Source organism: Equus caballus, chromosome 13 (assembly GCF_041296265.1).
Source record: "Equus caballus isolate H_3958 breed thoroughbred chromosome 13, TB-T2T, whole genome shotgun sequence".
In the NCBI taxonomy this organism is placed as follows: Eukaryota; Metazoa; Chordata; class Mammalia; order Perissodactyla; family Equidae; genus Equus; species Equus caballus.
In genome coordinates this window covers 23,748,069-23,763,486 of record NC_091696.1, presented here as the reverse complement: position 1 = coordinate 23,763,486, position 15,418 = coordinate 23,748,069, and the positions used below count along the sequence as shown (strand labels likewise).

At 55.6% G+C, this 15,418-nt stretch overlaps 1 protein-coding gene and 1 long non-coding RNA gene across 2 annotated transcripts in view; one reads left to right on the top strand and one right to left on the bottom strand.

Annotated features, from left to right (window-relative positions):
* Positions 1–753: 753 nt before the first annotated feature.
* CASTOR2 (cytosolic arginine sensor for mTORC1 subunit 2) overlaps positions 754–15,418 on the top strand; it is a 61,865-nt gene continuing 47,200 nt past the window's right edge. The window contains exon 1 of the mRNA XM_001494413.7: positions 754–1,175. Coding sequence (XP_001494463.2) covers positions 1,063–1,175 — 113 coding nt within the window. The 5' untranslated portion in view covers positions 754–1,062. The remainder of the gene's footprint in view (positions 1,176–15,418) is intronic.
* Positions 5,912–13,921, bottom strand: LOC138916990 (uncharacterized). The gene is made up of 3 exons (XR_011424291.1): positions 13,710–13,921; positions 11,907–11,998; positions 5,912–6,288 (listed from the first exon to the last, which is right to left on the bottom strand). It is a non-coding gene; the product is annotated as an uncharacterized lncRNA (long non-coding RNA).

Sequence of the window (15,418 nt, the reverse complement as noted above, 5' to 3'; positions counted from 1 at the left end):
TCACCGGCACATTGGCCCTGGGGTCGGCAGCCCTTCAGACGTATTTCAGACTGCTCCCTCATGCGGCCTTCGCAGTCCCTACCCCTCCCTCTCCAGCGGGATAAACGGCCACCTCATTAGCTCTGCACACATGACCCCTCTCGACCGGACTCCTGGTTACCGCGCCTGCCTTATCTCTTGCCTCTCCTCCCTCACATTTTCCGCTCCAACAAAGCCAAACACAGGACCGTGGGCGCTTTCACGCTTCTGTGCCTTTGGACACGCTGTTCCTTCTGCCTGGAAGGCCACTGGCCTCCATCCCTGGACGCCCCTGCCCCCGTCCTCGGAGAGGTCCCATTCATCCCTCAGAACCCAGCCGGGATGTCGCCTCCTCCGGGAACCCCCGTTAGGCCCCTCGGGGGGGCCCCATCTCTGTGCCCAGCACCCATCTCTGTTTTGCTTCTCTGCACGATATTTACCGATTTCTCCAAATCTCTCCCCTCCCAGACTCGGGCCTCCTCCAGCGCTGGAGTAGTGTTGCCTACTGGCTTTGCACCCCAAAGCGCCTAGTCCCGAGGTCTGAGTGACAGAGCTCGCACGTAGGCTCAGGCTGGCTCGAAAGGCCCCCATTTCTGCCCTCTGCCTCCCTAGTGGTCCTGTGGGGGCCGGGGCTCCGGCATTTCGCGTGCACCCGGCCGGCCCCTCGCGCGGCCGCCCAGCGCCTGACATCAGCAGCCGGCAGCGCCCGGGCCGCGCGCGACTACAAGTCCCGGCACGCCCCGCCGCGGCCGCGCATGCCCAGCGGGCCGGCGTTTGAGTGGCAAGTTGTTTGTTACAGCGAACACCAGCTGCTCTCCGCGCCGGGCGCCGTGAGCCGCTGCTCCGCCGGCTCTGCCGCCCTCGCCAGCCGCCCGCGGCCCCTCTGGGCTTGGCGGGCCTCCCCTTTGTCCGCCGGCCCGCCAGGCGCCGAGCTCCCGGTCCCCGGACCGGCTGCCCGCAGCGCTCGGTGCTGGCTGGGCGCGCAGGGGGCGGGGGCCGCGGCTCGCCCCCCGCCGATGAGCCGCCGTGGAGCGCGGGCGGACGATGGAACTCCACATCCTGGAGCACCGGCTGCAAGTTGCCAGCGTCGCCAAGGAGAGTATCCCGCTCTTCACCTACGGCCTGATCAAACTTGCCTTCCTGTCGTCCAAGACCAGGTGAGCGCGCGGGGACGCGGCGCCGGCCGGGGAGAGACAAAGAGGCGCACCCGGGCGGCTGTCCTCGCCGCCGCCGCTCAGAAAACAACTTCGAGCCGCGGGGAGCGCCCCCGCCCCGCCGCTCGCCTTGTTTTTGACAAAGCCACCCAATCTGCCCTCGAACGGGGTCCTTCAACCCCGACCCCCCCACCCCGATGCACCCCCGCCGCTGTCTCCCCTTATCTCAGTCCCCTGCCTCTCATCACCTCCCCGAGATCCGGAGGCCCCGGGAGACTGCAGTGACGAATCCGTGAATGAATGAACGAACGAACGAATGAATGAAAAACAGGTGTGGGGACGCGGCAGTGGAAAAAACAAACTACCACCCCCCATCCCCCAATCCCTCGGTTGGGCCGGCCCCCGTCGCCAGGGCGGAGGGAGAGATTCTGCTGAGCGCGGCTGCCCAGAGCAGAAAATCATAAAATCATTAGTGGGTGTTTATCTCAAGGTGCCTGCGAAGATTGCGGACGGCGGGGGGGCTGGGGAAGGGCAGGGCAGGGGCTGTGGGTGAGGGTCGCGGTGGTTCTTGCTCGGGTCCGGGAAGCGGTGGGGGGGGGGGGGTGCTGAACCCTGGAAGGGGGAGGAGCAGGCGTGTTTATGGCTCAGCCTTGAGGCAGGGCTTGGATGCTGCAGGGGGAAAAATAGTTGAAGGCCTTGGGAGGTTGAAAAAAAAAAAAACCAAGTTGGATTTTCCCAGTGCCAGGTAAGAATCTGACTTTGTGAGCCCCAGTAAGTGCTTGGATTAGGGTGTTTTTTTAAGGAGCCCGAGCCCAGTGAATTGTGAGTGCTAGCTAGTGCTGTAACTTAAATCCCTTTTTTGTCCACCATTGTGCCTGTTGGGAGGGATGAAGTTGTTGCTGGTTGTGGTTTTTAGGGGTTGGGGCGGTGGTGGTTCTCTCTTTGCAAAATGAATGAGTAGACTATGGGTCAAGGTTAACATTAAAATGATGGGTCCTCAGGCTGCCCACCTTGGGCACTGAGCTCTGGGGATGCAGGCAAATAATTCAATCTGAGTCTGTTATCTGCCTGTTAAAGTTCTTGCCTGGAAATCTCACTTTGATGTGTGTGCCTGAGCCGGCAGCTCAGTCCCGCCATTGTTTGCGAGATGGAGCGAGATCTGCCAGTGGCATCTTGTTTACTTTCTTGTCTGGCTGCTCGATGGGGTACGGGTGATCCTCGGCTTCCTACCTTGCTGGGCCCTGGCTCCTTTAATTGAAAAGGTAATTATTAAACAGGTCATTTGAAAACAAAAGCCAACAGCTCAGATTCTCAACCCTCTCCCCCCCCCGCCCCCCCCACAGCCCCCTCTGGCTGTGGACATCCACCCTTGCCCATCCCACATCTACCTGCCCTCTGCCCCCCACCCCCTAGCCTGCCTTAAGATTCCAAGACTGGAGGTAAGAGAAAACGGCCTTGTTTTTCCAACCCTTGGCCCTCAGCCCCAGGCAGCCCCCTGGCTGATTTCTCCGCTACCATTCACCCAGGATGATGACTCAGGCTGCGGCTGTGCGGGGCCTGGGTGCTGGGAGGAGGGGGCTTTTGGGGGCTTCTTAAAAGACAGCAAAGGATGACTGCCTCTGCCCCTTTTCCTTTGTGGAGGGCCTGGGCCTCTTCCCGCCCCCACCCCAGGGTCCAGTTTGGAGGGCTCACAGATAGGCATGTCCCGGGGGTGAGCTCCTGCTGACCTGTCTGACCAGGGAAAATCCACCCGTCAGTGGGTCTCACTTCTCCCTCTGTGCAGGAGGCAGCTGGTCTGAGGCCCAGGTGACCACTCCAGTCTCAAGATGACTCAGAGGTCAAAGGTCATCTCGATGTCTCCAGGGTCTGGCTGTGGAAGGTGCTGAGCACAGTTGTCAAATGGCACAAGGCCTGCCTCCCAACACTCTGGGCCAGGACATTGGCTTCAGGTTGTGACCAGCCCCCTCACTGCCTGCGTGACCGTGGCATGGTCCTTTTCTTCCTCTGGCTTTCACTTTGTCCACCTGTAAAATGAAGACAGCACCACTTGGCCCATGAATTTTCACAGAGCTGCTGTGTGTGTGGCAGGGAATGGTTGTAGAACATGGCTTTTTAGTGAGTAACAGGGGTGGTTGGGAGTGGATATATTATTTAAGCTATTTTCAGTAATCAGTCATCCAGGCAGACCTTTTGGTCCTTTTTGATTATTCCATCAGTACCTGTCCCCAAGTAGTGGCCCATGGCCCTGTCACTTTCCCCACCCCACCCCCAACCTAAGTTTAGCCCACACTAGTGGATCTCTGTGCTGCCTGTTGACAGGTTTTCAATCACTCCTTACCAGGAGGATCCTTGGCATGGCATTTGAGGTCTTTTGGGATCTAGATCCCGAATCCTTGTCTTTAGCTACTCCCTGGCAAATACTCTGTTATTAGTGCTGTCGAGTGAATTCTGAATCCTAGCACCCTGTGGACAGCAGAGTGGAACCCTGCCCCGTCTTTTTGTGCCATCCTCTCACCCGCCGGCGCTGTTTCAGACCAGGCTCTGCTGCTATTGAGTTTTCATGGCCAATTTTTCCGGAAGTCACCTCCTTCTTCCTAGTGTTTCTTAGTCCGGAAGCTCTGCTGAAACCTGTCCACTGTCGGGGAGCCTTCGGGTATTTGAAATATCAGTGGCATGGCTTTCAGTGTCACAGCAACACGAGGCCGCCACAGTATGACAACCAACGATGGGTGGTGTGGTTCCCTGACTGGGAAAGAAACCCGGGTCGTGGTGGTGAGAGCGCCGAATCTTAACCACTAGACCACCAGGGCTGCCTTGCAAAAACTCTGGTGGCCCACAATTTACTTTATCCTTCTCTGTGCTCAGGACTTGTACATCTCCCATCTCTGCCTGGACCCCCTCCCCCCCAGTAAATCCCTGTTCAACCCTTGAGATCTAGTGATAGCACCCTGAAACTTTCCTGAAGCCCCCTCCCTCCACCCTCGACAGACTTAGTCCCTCCCTCCCTCTTGTGTCTACCTGGGTGGATGCTTGGGGAGGGATATGGCATTGGTAGATACCCATTCTCTCTCAGGGGTGCACCTGGGTCCAAGAGATGCTGAGATACCCTGCCCCTCCCTCTTCGAAGCCCAGAGCCTGGTGGGAGAGAAGGAAGAGGCGATCACAATACAGCAGGGTGGAGTTGGGGAAGGGAGGTCTAGTGGGGTAGCTGAGGTGTCTGAGGGACTGCCTGAGGGAGCCTGGGAGGCTTCCTGCAGGAGGTGACACTAGATCTTAGGGCTTTAAAATAGGAATTAGCTAGGTGGGAAAGGGGATCCTGGTCCTAGATCCTTCATGTTCCACAGTATAACTTGGAATTAGGTTTTACACCTGCTTTGCAAAGAAGGAATCTGAGGCTCAAATGTTAAGTGACTTGCTCAAGGTCACGCAGTAAGTGATACAGCAGGGATTTGAATCTGCAACTTTCTAGCTTGAGCTCAGAGGTTGGCTGTGCCAGGTTGCAAAGGACGCCCATATTCACCGGTTACATGCAGTCCTTCTCTTGGTTGTGCGCTGTTCTAGAGGCTTTAGGAGCACAGAATGGAACCTGTGGGTTTTCTGTATCCCCTTTGCCTGCCTTTGTGGGCCTTTTCTTCTGCCAGCGATGGTTGTGCCGCACCACCTCCCATCTAGACTGTCTGCATCCTCACCTTAACCCTTCATCCCTTCGCAACTTTCGTCCATAACACCGTAGTGTTTGCTTGTCTTATTCTCCCACCTGGATTATAAACCTTATTCTCGGGAAGCTTTTGGTGCGTCTTTTTATTCACGTACCCTCCCCCCCAAGATAATAAAGCTCCCATTTATTTCAACATCTGTTACAGAGAGGTGAAGACACTGGGTTCGTAGCAGTAAAATGGCTTGCTCAAGGTCACACAGCTGGGAAAAAACAGAAATGGGATTTGAACCAGGCCCTTTCTCCGCTGTGCTTAGCATACTGCTTTGTAGGCACTTAGTAACTGCCTGTTTGATGAATGTCCGACCCGTGCTTGGAGTGACCCAGATTTCAGCCAGAGCCTCTGATGAGTGCCCTGGGGGCTGGAAATGGCTCGGTGCGCAGAATCACACCTGGAGCAGTGTGGCCCAGGGCCCCTGCCTCGGCTCTCGGGGCAGCATCTGGGTGTGGCTGGAATAGCGGGCAGCAGGCTGCTGAGTGCACTTATTCTAGGCACGAGCTGGAGGGTGAGACCCTGGTGAGCGTCCCCTCTGCCCTCGTGCTAAACCTGAGCTTCTGCAGCCTGGCTGAGGGCCCTCTGCAGCCCACCCACCTCTCTCTCCAGCCTCATCTCTCACAGCTCCCAGCCCCACAGATTATTGCATGTGCACACGCACACCCCTCCTCTGATGTCTCCAGCCTCAGGCCCCTGTTCTGTCTGCCTGGAATGTTCCTCTTTGCCCTATTCCGTTTGTCTGCCTGCTTGTTCTTTTAGATTCCATTTTAGCCTCACCTCCTCCAGGAAGTCTTCCCTCAGTGCATAACTGAGCTCAGACCTTTACCCTGCTGTGATGGGCTTACTCTCAAGAAGGTGAAATGTGACTAACGGTGGACTATCAGCAGGATGCTTTGGGCTGCAAATAACAAAAAGCCATGACTTAGGTGGCGTAAACAGTAAGAAGTTTAACCTTTGCATAATAAGAGGTCGTGAGTTGGGCTGCTCTTCAGTTGGTTAGCTGAAAGGCATGATGATGTCATCAGGGACTGATGTCTTACCATCCTTCTTTTATTTGGCTGTCTGTGGCATCGTGGCGGGGCTCCCTGGGCAGTGGCAGGGGCATCTCTGGGCATTATGGGCAGTTGGGAGGAAGTCCAGTGGAGGAAAAGGGTGGTTGCCTCCAGGGTGTCTCTGAGAAAACCTTTCCAGGAGCACAGCCCCCTTCTGCACAGACTTCCTCATCTCATTGGTCAGCACTGGGTCACATGAGCATGCCTACACCAATCACTGGCACGGGGAATGAGACCATCATGGACCAGTCAGGGCTCATTGCTGCAGCTGGGGTCTGCCACCTGGGGGCTTGTGGCCTCAGGAGGGGGAGGCTAGTGTGGCTCTTCTGGGACTCGGATTTCCTCTCTGTGACCCTGTAACACAAAACAGGGAACAATTACAGTCACACGCCACATAATGACTGTTTGATCAGTGACGGACCGCACACAGGACGGTGGTCCCATGAGATTCGTACCACGTAGCCTAGGTGTGTAGCAGGCTATACCATCTAGGTTTGTGTAAGTACACTCTGTGATATTCGCACAACGATGAAATCACCTAATGACGCATCTTTCAGAATGTGTCCCCGTCATTAAGTGACCTGTGACTGTAATAAGTATAAAGTGAAAGCAATGATGACAACTCCAAGTCAGAGCTGTAATGTCCCCATTTTACTGGTGGGGAAACTGAGGAACTTGAGTGCACAAGGACACACCGAAGTGCCACAGCTGGGATTTGAACCCAGGAAGTCTGGTGGTGGAACCTGTCCTGATGACCACTCAGCCAGGCCTAAAGCACACCAGTTTGGACGCCTTGTCCCCAGGAGCCACTTAGCAGAGGTGTCACTGAGAGGGCATAGCAATGGGGTAAGGGGGCAAAATCCTTGTCCTGAAATGCATTCAGGTGGCAGGAAGCTGCAGTACCCTCTCTTTTTGCGAGTGAAATGCTCTTATCTGTAAATTCCATCTGAGAAAGTCTGTCTCATTTGATGGCGAATCCATCACCTGGGTGAGTATGCCGTGAGCACATATCCACGGAAGCCCACACTTCCCGCCTGGGCCGGGTCGCTGTCTGCAGGTCACGGGGGCGTTTTGGCCTGCACTTGGTCATTCGTGTTGCTGCCTGAGGAAAATCTTGCCAACAAGCCATAGTGAACAAGACGCATTTATGGGAGAAAAGTTCGAAATTGCAAAAAGTCCATCCAAAGCCCTTTGTTTTCCTGAGTGCCTTGGGCTCAGGCCACCATTTGATTGCAGTTTGGGGAAAGATAGACCAGCAGGGGAGTCAGGGCCCTGGGACCCAGCATCTTGGGGGGAATCCTAGCACTGCTCTATCTTGGCGGTGTGGCCTTGGACAGGTTGCCTGACCTCTCTGTGCTATCAGTTTCGTAACTCTAAGACAGGGATAATGATCATATCTACTGCCTAGGTAGTTGTGAGGACTTAATGAGACCAGCCATGACAAGGACTTCGAATAGTTCCTGGTCCACTGTAAGCTCTGCTAAGCGTGAGCTGAGAGAGAAAGTGCCCTGCTTAAGCTGGCAGCACCAGTCTGTGGGGTCAGAGTTTGAAAAGCCTAGGATTAGGAGACTCCTTACGCACACATAGTCACATTCTGATTCTAGAAAGTGGAGATTCTGTTACTGTCCTCTGGGAACCTAGCCGAGGACACTGGTCACTGAGGGCCTCTGAAAGGGGCAGCCAAAATGCTATAGCATCCCAGAGCTGCAAGCAAGGAAGGCTTCCTAGAGGAGGCAGCACCATTTGAGCTGAGTCTGGGTAGAATGGGAGGATTTCAAGAGGTGGAGGTGCTGTGGATGAAGGAAGATGGGCCAGCAGGGAGCAGGAGGGGTGGGCACAGATGGGTCAGGGGTGGGGTGCTGGTTGAGAGAGCACAGGGTGGCCCCAGAGCCATTTCCCACACCTTCCCGGGGTGGCCATGGCCTGCTGCTGCCCCAGAGGGAGAGCTGGCCCAACCCCAGCTCCCAAGTACCAGGTCTGGGAGGCACAGGGTGCTTGGCCTGCCCCACATCCAGCTGCTCCGCATGGTGCGTGCCTCCTCGGCCGTGCCCACCGCTTCTGCTGGGGCCAGTCCTCCTCATCTCCCCCTGAAGATCCACACTGCTTCCCCACCACTCCATCTGCCTCCAGGGCAGTGCAGATGGTGAGCACAGCCAGAGCCCTCTGGACAGCAGCACAGGCCTGGAGGCTGGAAGGAGAATGGTGTCCGCGGAGTCGGGCTATGACTGGCTGGTGTGACCACAGCTGGGGGTTGGTGCAAATTGCTATGTTGTATTCATGCAGAAACTCTGCAGCAGGCACCTGCTGTGTGTAGGGCCTAGTGGGAGACACCAAAGGAGCTTCTTCCTGTCCAGTGAGAAGAAAAGGTGTGTTTTCCACCAAAGGTAGACAGTGAGAGGCCAGAGGCCCAGGGGAGGGGATGGCTGGTGCCACAGGGGCTGCGTGGAGGCCCTGTGGCCCCACCACAGGTTGGTGCTGAGATGGCTGTCATGGTTCCCTCTGAATCCCTGACCGCATCTCTGCCTTGCTTGAAGGCCTTCTCAGATGGCCCCTGCCCTGGGTCACTCTCCTTGCCTGGCACCATGAATACTCCTTGATCTGACTTCTTCTGTCCTCTCTGGGTTTGTCCAGTCTCCATACCACACATGTCCCATTTTTAAATATCCCAGATTCTTTGACGCCCTTCCTTCAAAAGCTAGAGCTCCACACCTTCTGGATTAGTGACTTTCTCTAAGGAGTAGAAGGTGGCAGAAGCCATGCTGCGAGGCTCCTGAGGCTAGGGCACGAAAGGATGGCTTCTGCCTGGCATGCACTCTGCTCTGTGGGAAGCCAGCCACCATGTTGTGAGGACACTCAAGCAGCCCTATGGAAAGGTAAGCAGTGGAAAGGAACTGAGGCCTCCCACCGACGGCCAGTCTGTGAGTGCGGCCTCCCACCCCGGCAAGCCTTCCAGTGATCGCAGCCCCAGCCAGCACCTTGACTGTGACCTCATAAGAGATCCTCAGCCAGAAGTGCCCAGTTGAACCCCACCCAAATTCCTAACCCAGAGACCTGTGAGAGATAGAAAAGAGTGGTGTTGTTTCAAGCACTGAGTTTTCAGGTAATTTGTTATGCAACAGATAACTAATAGAGTGACTATGTAATTTGTCATCCAAATGGGGACACTTTTGAGAATAACAAGGAACACTAAAGAGAATTACCCAGAACAATGGGGCAAACCAGGAAGTAGGATCGCCCTAGCTTTAGTCCAGCCACACAGCGCTCACAGTCCTTAAGCCTAACACAGCCTCTTCTTGGAGTCGGCTCAAGTACCACCTCCTCCAGAAAGCCACCCTGGGGCTGGGCGAGTGGCTCCCTGGATCACCTGTGCCTCGGTTGCAGGTTGAGAGGGCTGGTCCCCTCTGTCCTCACCCCAGCTGCATGTCCAAGCCCCAGGATGTGTGCCCCAGGGCACTGACTCATCTCCTGTGGTTGAGAGAGGCTGTCGTAAAGGACTGAATTGGTCTCTCCTGAGCCTGCACATGGCTGGCAAGTCTTTTTTTTCTGACAGACCTCTTGGGGGAGGAACCAGCCCAGTCCCACCAGAGCTGGAGCGCTTGGATTCGGGTTGTCTGAGGCCCGGTGCTGCACCTGGGCATGAGCAGACAGCCCACCGAGATCTCTGGCAGCTGACAGTTCACCCAAACCCTGAGCCACTTGGTTTGTTGTGAGTGTGTTAAGTTAAAACGTCTAAGGGGAAACTCACCTCTAGAACCCTTACACTCATCCTTGCCTTAAATATAATATATTGGACACACTCTGACCTCTGAGATGTATGCTTAAAAGCTTGGGGTCTTGTCTGTACACCCATGTTCATAGCTGCAGCAGTCACAATAGCCAAAAGGTTGAAGCAACTCAAGTGTCCGTCACCAGATGAGTGGATAAGCAAAATGTGGTTCATCCGTGAAATGGAATATTATTCAGCCTTAAAAAGGCAGGAAATTCTGGCACGTGCTACAATGTGGATGAACCTTGAGGGTGTTATACCAAGTGAAATAAGCCAGTCACAAAAAGGACAAATGCCATATGACTCCGCTTACCTGAGGCACCTGGAGTAGTCAGATTCATAGAGACAGAAAGTCGAATGGCGGACGCCAGGGACTGGGGGAGGGGAATGGGAAGTTAGCATTTAGTGGGGACAGAGTTTCTGTTTTGCAAGGTGAAAAGAGTTCTGGAGACTGGTTGCACAACAGAGTGAATGTGCTTACTACTGAACCGTACACCTAGAAATGGTTAACATGGTAAATTTTATATTATGCGTGTTGCACTAAAATTTTCAAAAGAGAGGCTGCTGAGTGTGTAGAGGCACAGGGCAGTGTGGCCCGTGGACGGCAGACCCAGGCTGAGGGAAAGAGCCAGCACCTGGGGAGACAGCTGCTCTGAGCATGTTCTGTGTTAACTCGTTTCATCCTCACACAGCCCCTGTCACGTCAGTACACTTACTGGCCCCATTTTACAGATGAGGAAACTGAGGCGCTAAATGGTTCAGTTCCCTTGCCCAAGATCATGGAAACTACTAAGTGGAGAGTAGGGGGTTTTTATAGCAGCTTTATTGAGATATAACTCACACACCATAAATTCACCTCTTAAAGTTTACCATTCAGTAGCTTCTAGTATATTCACAGTTATGCAGTCATCTAATTCCAAAACCGGTTCATTACTCCAAAAGACACCATACCCTTTACTCAGTCATTCCCTGTTTTCCAGCTCACCCCCAGCACCCAGCAACACTAATCTACTTTCTGTCTTGATGGATTTGCCTATTCTGGATGTTTCATATAAATGGACTCACACAACAGGTGCTTTTGTGACTGACTTCTTTCACTTTACACAATGTTTTCAAGGTTCATCTATGTTGTAGCATGTGTTGGTGCATCATTCCTTTTTATGACTGCATAATATTCCGTTGTATGGGTGGACTACATTTTGTTTTCTTGTTCCATTAAGGGACATTTGGACTGTTTCCATGGTTTAGCTGTTAGGAATAACACTGCTGTGAACGTCTGTGCACAGGTGTTTGTGTGAGTGTTTGTTTTCATGTGTCTCGGGTGTATACCTAGGAATGTAATTGCTGATCACAGGGTAACTCTGTTGTTAACATCTGGAGGAAGTGCCAGGCTCTTTTCCACAGCGGCTGCACCATTTAACACACCTCAGGAATAGGATTGGAAGCCGGGGCTCTGGCTGCAGAGTCCATTTCTTAAACCACCACACTGGGTTAGTGTGGTTGGAGCCTGGAGGCCCTTGCCAGCTGGGTGACCACAGTGTAGGCTCCTGAGCCTCTGGGAGACTTGGTTTCTTTGTGGGCAAACTAGATTATGGGAAATGAGGGCCTGGATCAAGCACCTGGCCCTCGCAGCTTCTTCCCATTTTCCTCCCAGACCAAGCTTGTGGGAATTTGGTGTCACCTAGGCAGGCACACCTGTGAGTGGAGGTGAGGAAGCGTCATGTGTGGGTTCCAGTGGTTCTGGGGCCCTTGGAGACAGCTCCCCGGGACCTCCTGTTTGTCCCCTGTCTTGAATGGGTGGTCGTTGGAGTGGCGGACTCCAGGAGTGTAGGTCTGTGCTGAGGTGGCCACAGCTGGGGCCTTGGTGAGGTGTTGGCATTGGAGGGCGGGCTCCCTCGCTGACCCAGCCCAGGCTGTGGCCGCTTGCTCTGAGCTGAGGCTGCAGAGAGGAGGCGCCCTGCCAGGCGGGCAGGAGGGTGGTCAGGCTGGGCCTCCTCCTCTTGCACAGCCTGGCGACCCTGCACGGTAGCTAGGTGTTTATTCTCAGGGTCCGGTGAACTTCCCCCAAAGGCTGACTCTCCCCTGAAAGCAGGCCCTCCTGGATGCTCGCCTGATCGCCTGGACTTTCCTCTATGCCCTCGGGGCCTCTGCGCCAGGCCTGTCTTCCTTTTGATTCCCCCACCCCCACCCCCACCCCACGACTTACTCCGTTTCTTGAGCAGGAAAGGCTGCGGGTGGAAATTTGTTCTCAAAGTTCAGTCTTTTTCCTTCAGAGCTCAAAAGTCGCCGATTCAGTGACTGATAGGGCAGATTTAGAACAAACACAGCTTAACCTTGGACGCCTTTCTTGAGATCCTACTACGCACCGGGCCCCCTGAGGCTGTCCATCATTCCCCTCCCTGTACACGGCTCTGGAGGAAGGAGGGGTCCCCCGCCCCACCTGACAGGGGTGGCTGCCCCGTAACCTGCCGCAAAGCACACAGGGACACACAGCAGACTAGGGTTGCAGCCGGCTCCGCAGCCCCAGCCCTTCTCTGCCTGTGCCCCACTCGGCTCAGTCCCGCTGCTCACTCTGGACGGGAGAGCTTGTGCTAAGGGCCCTTGTCGGGATGTGCACATAACTGTCGAGAAAATGTTTTTAATCCAAAGTCCACCACTTACGAGCTCTGTGACCTTGGGCAAATTGTCAGGAGCCTCAAAGGAGGCTTACTTGCCTTATCTTTAATAAACCAGTGTGACCTCAATAAAATAAAGTAAAAAAATGGGCATCATCTTATCGACCTCTTTGGCTGGTGGTGAGGATTAAATGGAAGATTTTACATCGAGGACTTGGGTGTCTGACACAGCGATCCAGTTATTTGGATGAATTCACGGATATTTACTGAGGACCAAAGTGCCCTGGGCTGGACTGCAGGTGTCGTGAGGGGCAGTGGTGGCCTCTGCCCCCACAGCGGTAACAGTCTGTTCTTCAGAATTATTGGAAGGGCCAATCTGGAGGTTGCAGGATAGAATGACTAGCTCTGGTTTTATTTGACAACGAGGGGAGTTTTTCAGCTTGGCTGAGCTGCAGGGACTGACACAGACTGGCCCGATGGCCCGAGGTCCTGGGGAGGGGAGGCTAGTGGAGGCAGGGCTCTGCAGAGCCCAGACCCCAGAACCTTGGGAGCCAAGCAAGTGGCCCGCTGTAAGAGCAGCGTGTTGGAACCGAGAGCTCTGGTGTCCTGCAGTTGGCCTCACAGGGCACGAGCTCTCTGTTGCCTGCGAGGTCTCGGGGGCCCTTGTCTGGGCAGCTGTGCTGGGCTGCCGCTTGAACACCCCAGACTTGGCATGTCCCAAATGGTGCTTGTTGTCTCTCGTGCACACCTGCTCCGTCCCCATGTCATCTGGCTCTGCCACATCTAGCCCACCTCCAGGCCCTTTCCCTAATCCCCTCCTCTCTCTGTACCCTGACTGCCTCCCCATCCCCCTCCATTCAGGCCCATCCCCTGACCCCACTGCCCTCAGAAGGAGGCCCTTGGCCCGACCCCTCTAGGCCTCTTCCTCAGCAGGGGGGCAGCTTCGATTTGCACAGTAATCTACTCTCATACTGCACACGTGTGAACTGTTCTGAGCTGGGGTCCAGGCCCTCACTGTAGCCCCCAGGGCCTTGGCCTCCTTGTGCCCCTCCCTTCCTCTCTTCTGTCCTGGTTCATTCTTGCTACCCCTCTCCCTGCCCCTTACCCTCTTCTCTGGCCAGGACAGCCTCTGCTTTGCCCCAGATGTACCCACCATCTGAGTTTGGTGTCCCGGCTACGCCAGGTGCAGCTGTGCGGCCTCAGCCAGTCCCTTCCTGGCTCTGAGCCCTGCAGCCCTCATCTATAACACAGGTCAGCAATGGAGCCAGGCAGCCCTGTTTCATGCAGCCTGGGAGGTTTGGCCGCACTGAGAACGGGCATTGCTGAAGGCCAAGCCTGACATGGGTGGGGCCGTGTTTGCAGTCTCAGGTGGGCTTGAGCATCAGGGCTCTTACCCGCTCATCCTTTGCAGGAGTCCCTGCAGGGCTTGGCACTTCTCTGTGGTCTTCAGGGCACACAGGCGGTGTCCATACTGTGGTTTCTGTAAGAGAGTTTATATGTGGCATCAAAGCCCCAGGACAGGTACAGACTTGTCACCCCAGCTTTGTGGGGTGATGTAGAGTGAGCCACAGAAGTAGAGGGAAGCCCCATCCCAGCCCCATTCTTCTCAGGGGTTAGAATTTGGAGCCTGGAGTAGGATCTGGAACGCTGGGCCAGGTGGTGGGGTTCAGAAGGTCCTTGTACTCTATGACCCTTAACTGCCCTAGGGTTGAGATGGGGGCAGGGCTCTCAGGGGCAGGAGATGCCCCCGGGCTCTCCCAGCCAGGAGCTGGGACCTGGGACCTCTGATCCATTTCTTCCCCTCCCCATGGTGTGGCCCTGGGCAGGTGCAGCTCCGGTGGGTGTGGGGGGACCCCACGGTGAACTGCCCGGGAGAACTCGTTCGCACCCACCCAGGCTGGACCAGCCTGAGCTGTGCAGTCCTGGTGGGATGGGTCATCCACGCAGAGTATCACAGTTGGTGGGGGAGAGGGAGGGGCTGGAGGTGTCCGAGGGTCACCTGTAAATGACAAGGTACTGCGTTGACCCTACAGCCAGGCCGCTGAGGGCCCTCAGTGCGCAGCCCAGGTGTAGGGAGAACTTGGGCTTGAAGGCAGTGAAACCGCATTTTTTTAATCTGCTCTTTCCTAAATACTCTTCTGAGTAGCTCCCACCCGCCTCCCTCAGCTTCCCTCTGGCCATCCCCCTTCCTCAGCTCTGCAGTCCACATTAGCCTGTTCAACTGCCGGTAGTTGTCAGTTTCTGCTGGGAAACGGAGAGGGCGATGGCAGCTGTGTCCCAGGGCCGTGCCAAGGAGTCAGTGAGGTTGACAGATGAAGTGCGGAGACCGTGCCTGGTCCGGAGGCCCGGCATAGTGAGAGTGGTGAGGTTCCTCAGTGTCCCCTACGCCGCATGTTGTACACTGGTTGTGCTGCTCAAATGTCTGGTGAAAAATCCAGCGACCGGAAAATTGCCCTGTGTAATGCCCCGAGGAGCGTTGCTCTCAAAGGCTAGGGCCCCTGATTCTTCCTGCAGAATGAAGGGTCTTATGTCGCCCCCAGCCTGCACACACGTGTCTGTCTGCAAGGACAGGTCTCCTCTGCAGCCTCCTCCCCTCTCCCAGCAAGGGCAGGGGCCCGTCAAGGAGGGGCCCTGAGGGAGCAGTTCAGGTGAGCGTGTGGGCTGGGGGGCCTGTGCCTCCAGCCTCCCGAGGGCTTGGCTGTCACCCCGAGGGGGAATCGGGCACCTTGGACGGGGCCTGGAGGAGGCAGAGGCTGCACGGTGGAGAAGGTTCTCTCTGGCTGTCTGGTTTCCTCACACCTGGCCTGGGCCCTCGGCTCTCGAGGCTCCCTTCTCCACCAGTTGACGAGTGTGTCCTGACACCCACCTGGCGCTGAGTGCTGGTGCCATGAGGACTCCGACCCTGACCCTGGACTCATGGATGGCACGGTGAGGAGACAGCCCTATAGCTCTTGCTCACACTGTTGTCTGGTGAGAGGAAAGTCCTCAAGGCACAGAGGAGCTCAAGGTACACAACAGGAGGTACTGTTGTGTCCGTGCGAGTTGAGGAGGGCTTCCAGGAGAGACGGCCTTAAGCCAGGCTTGAAGCATTAAGGTGGAGAAC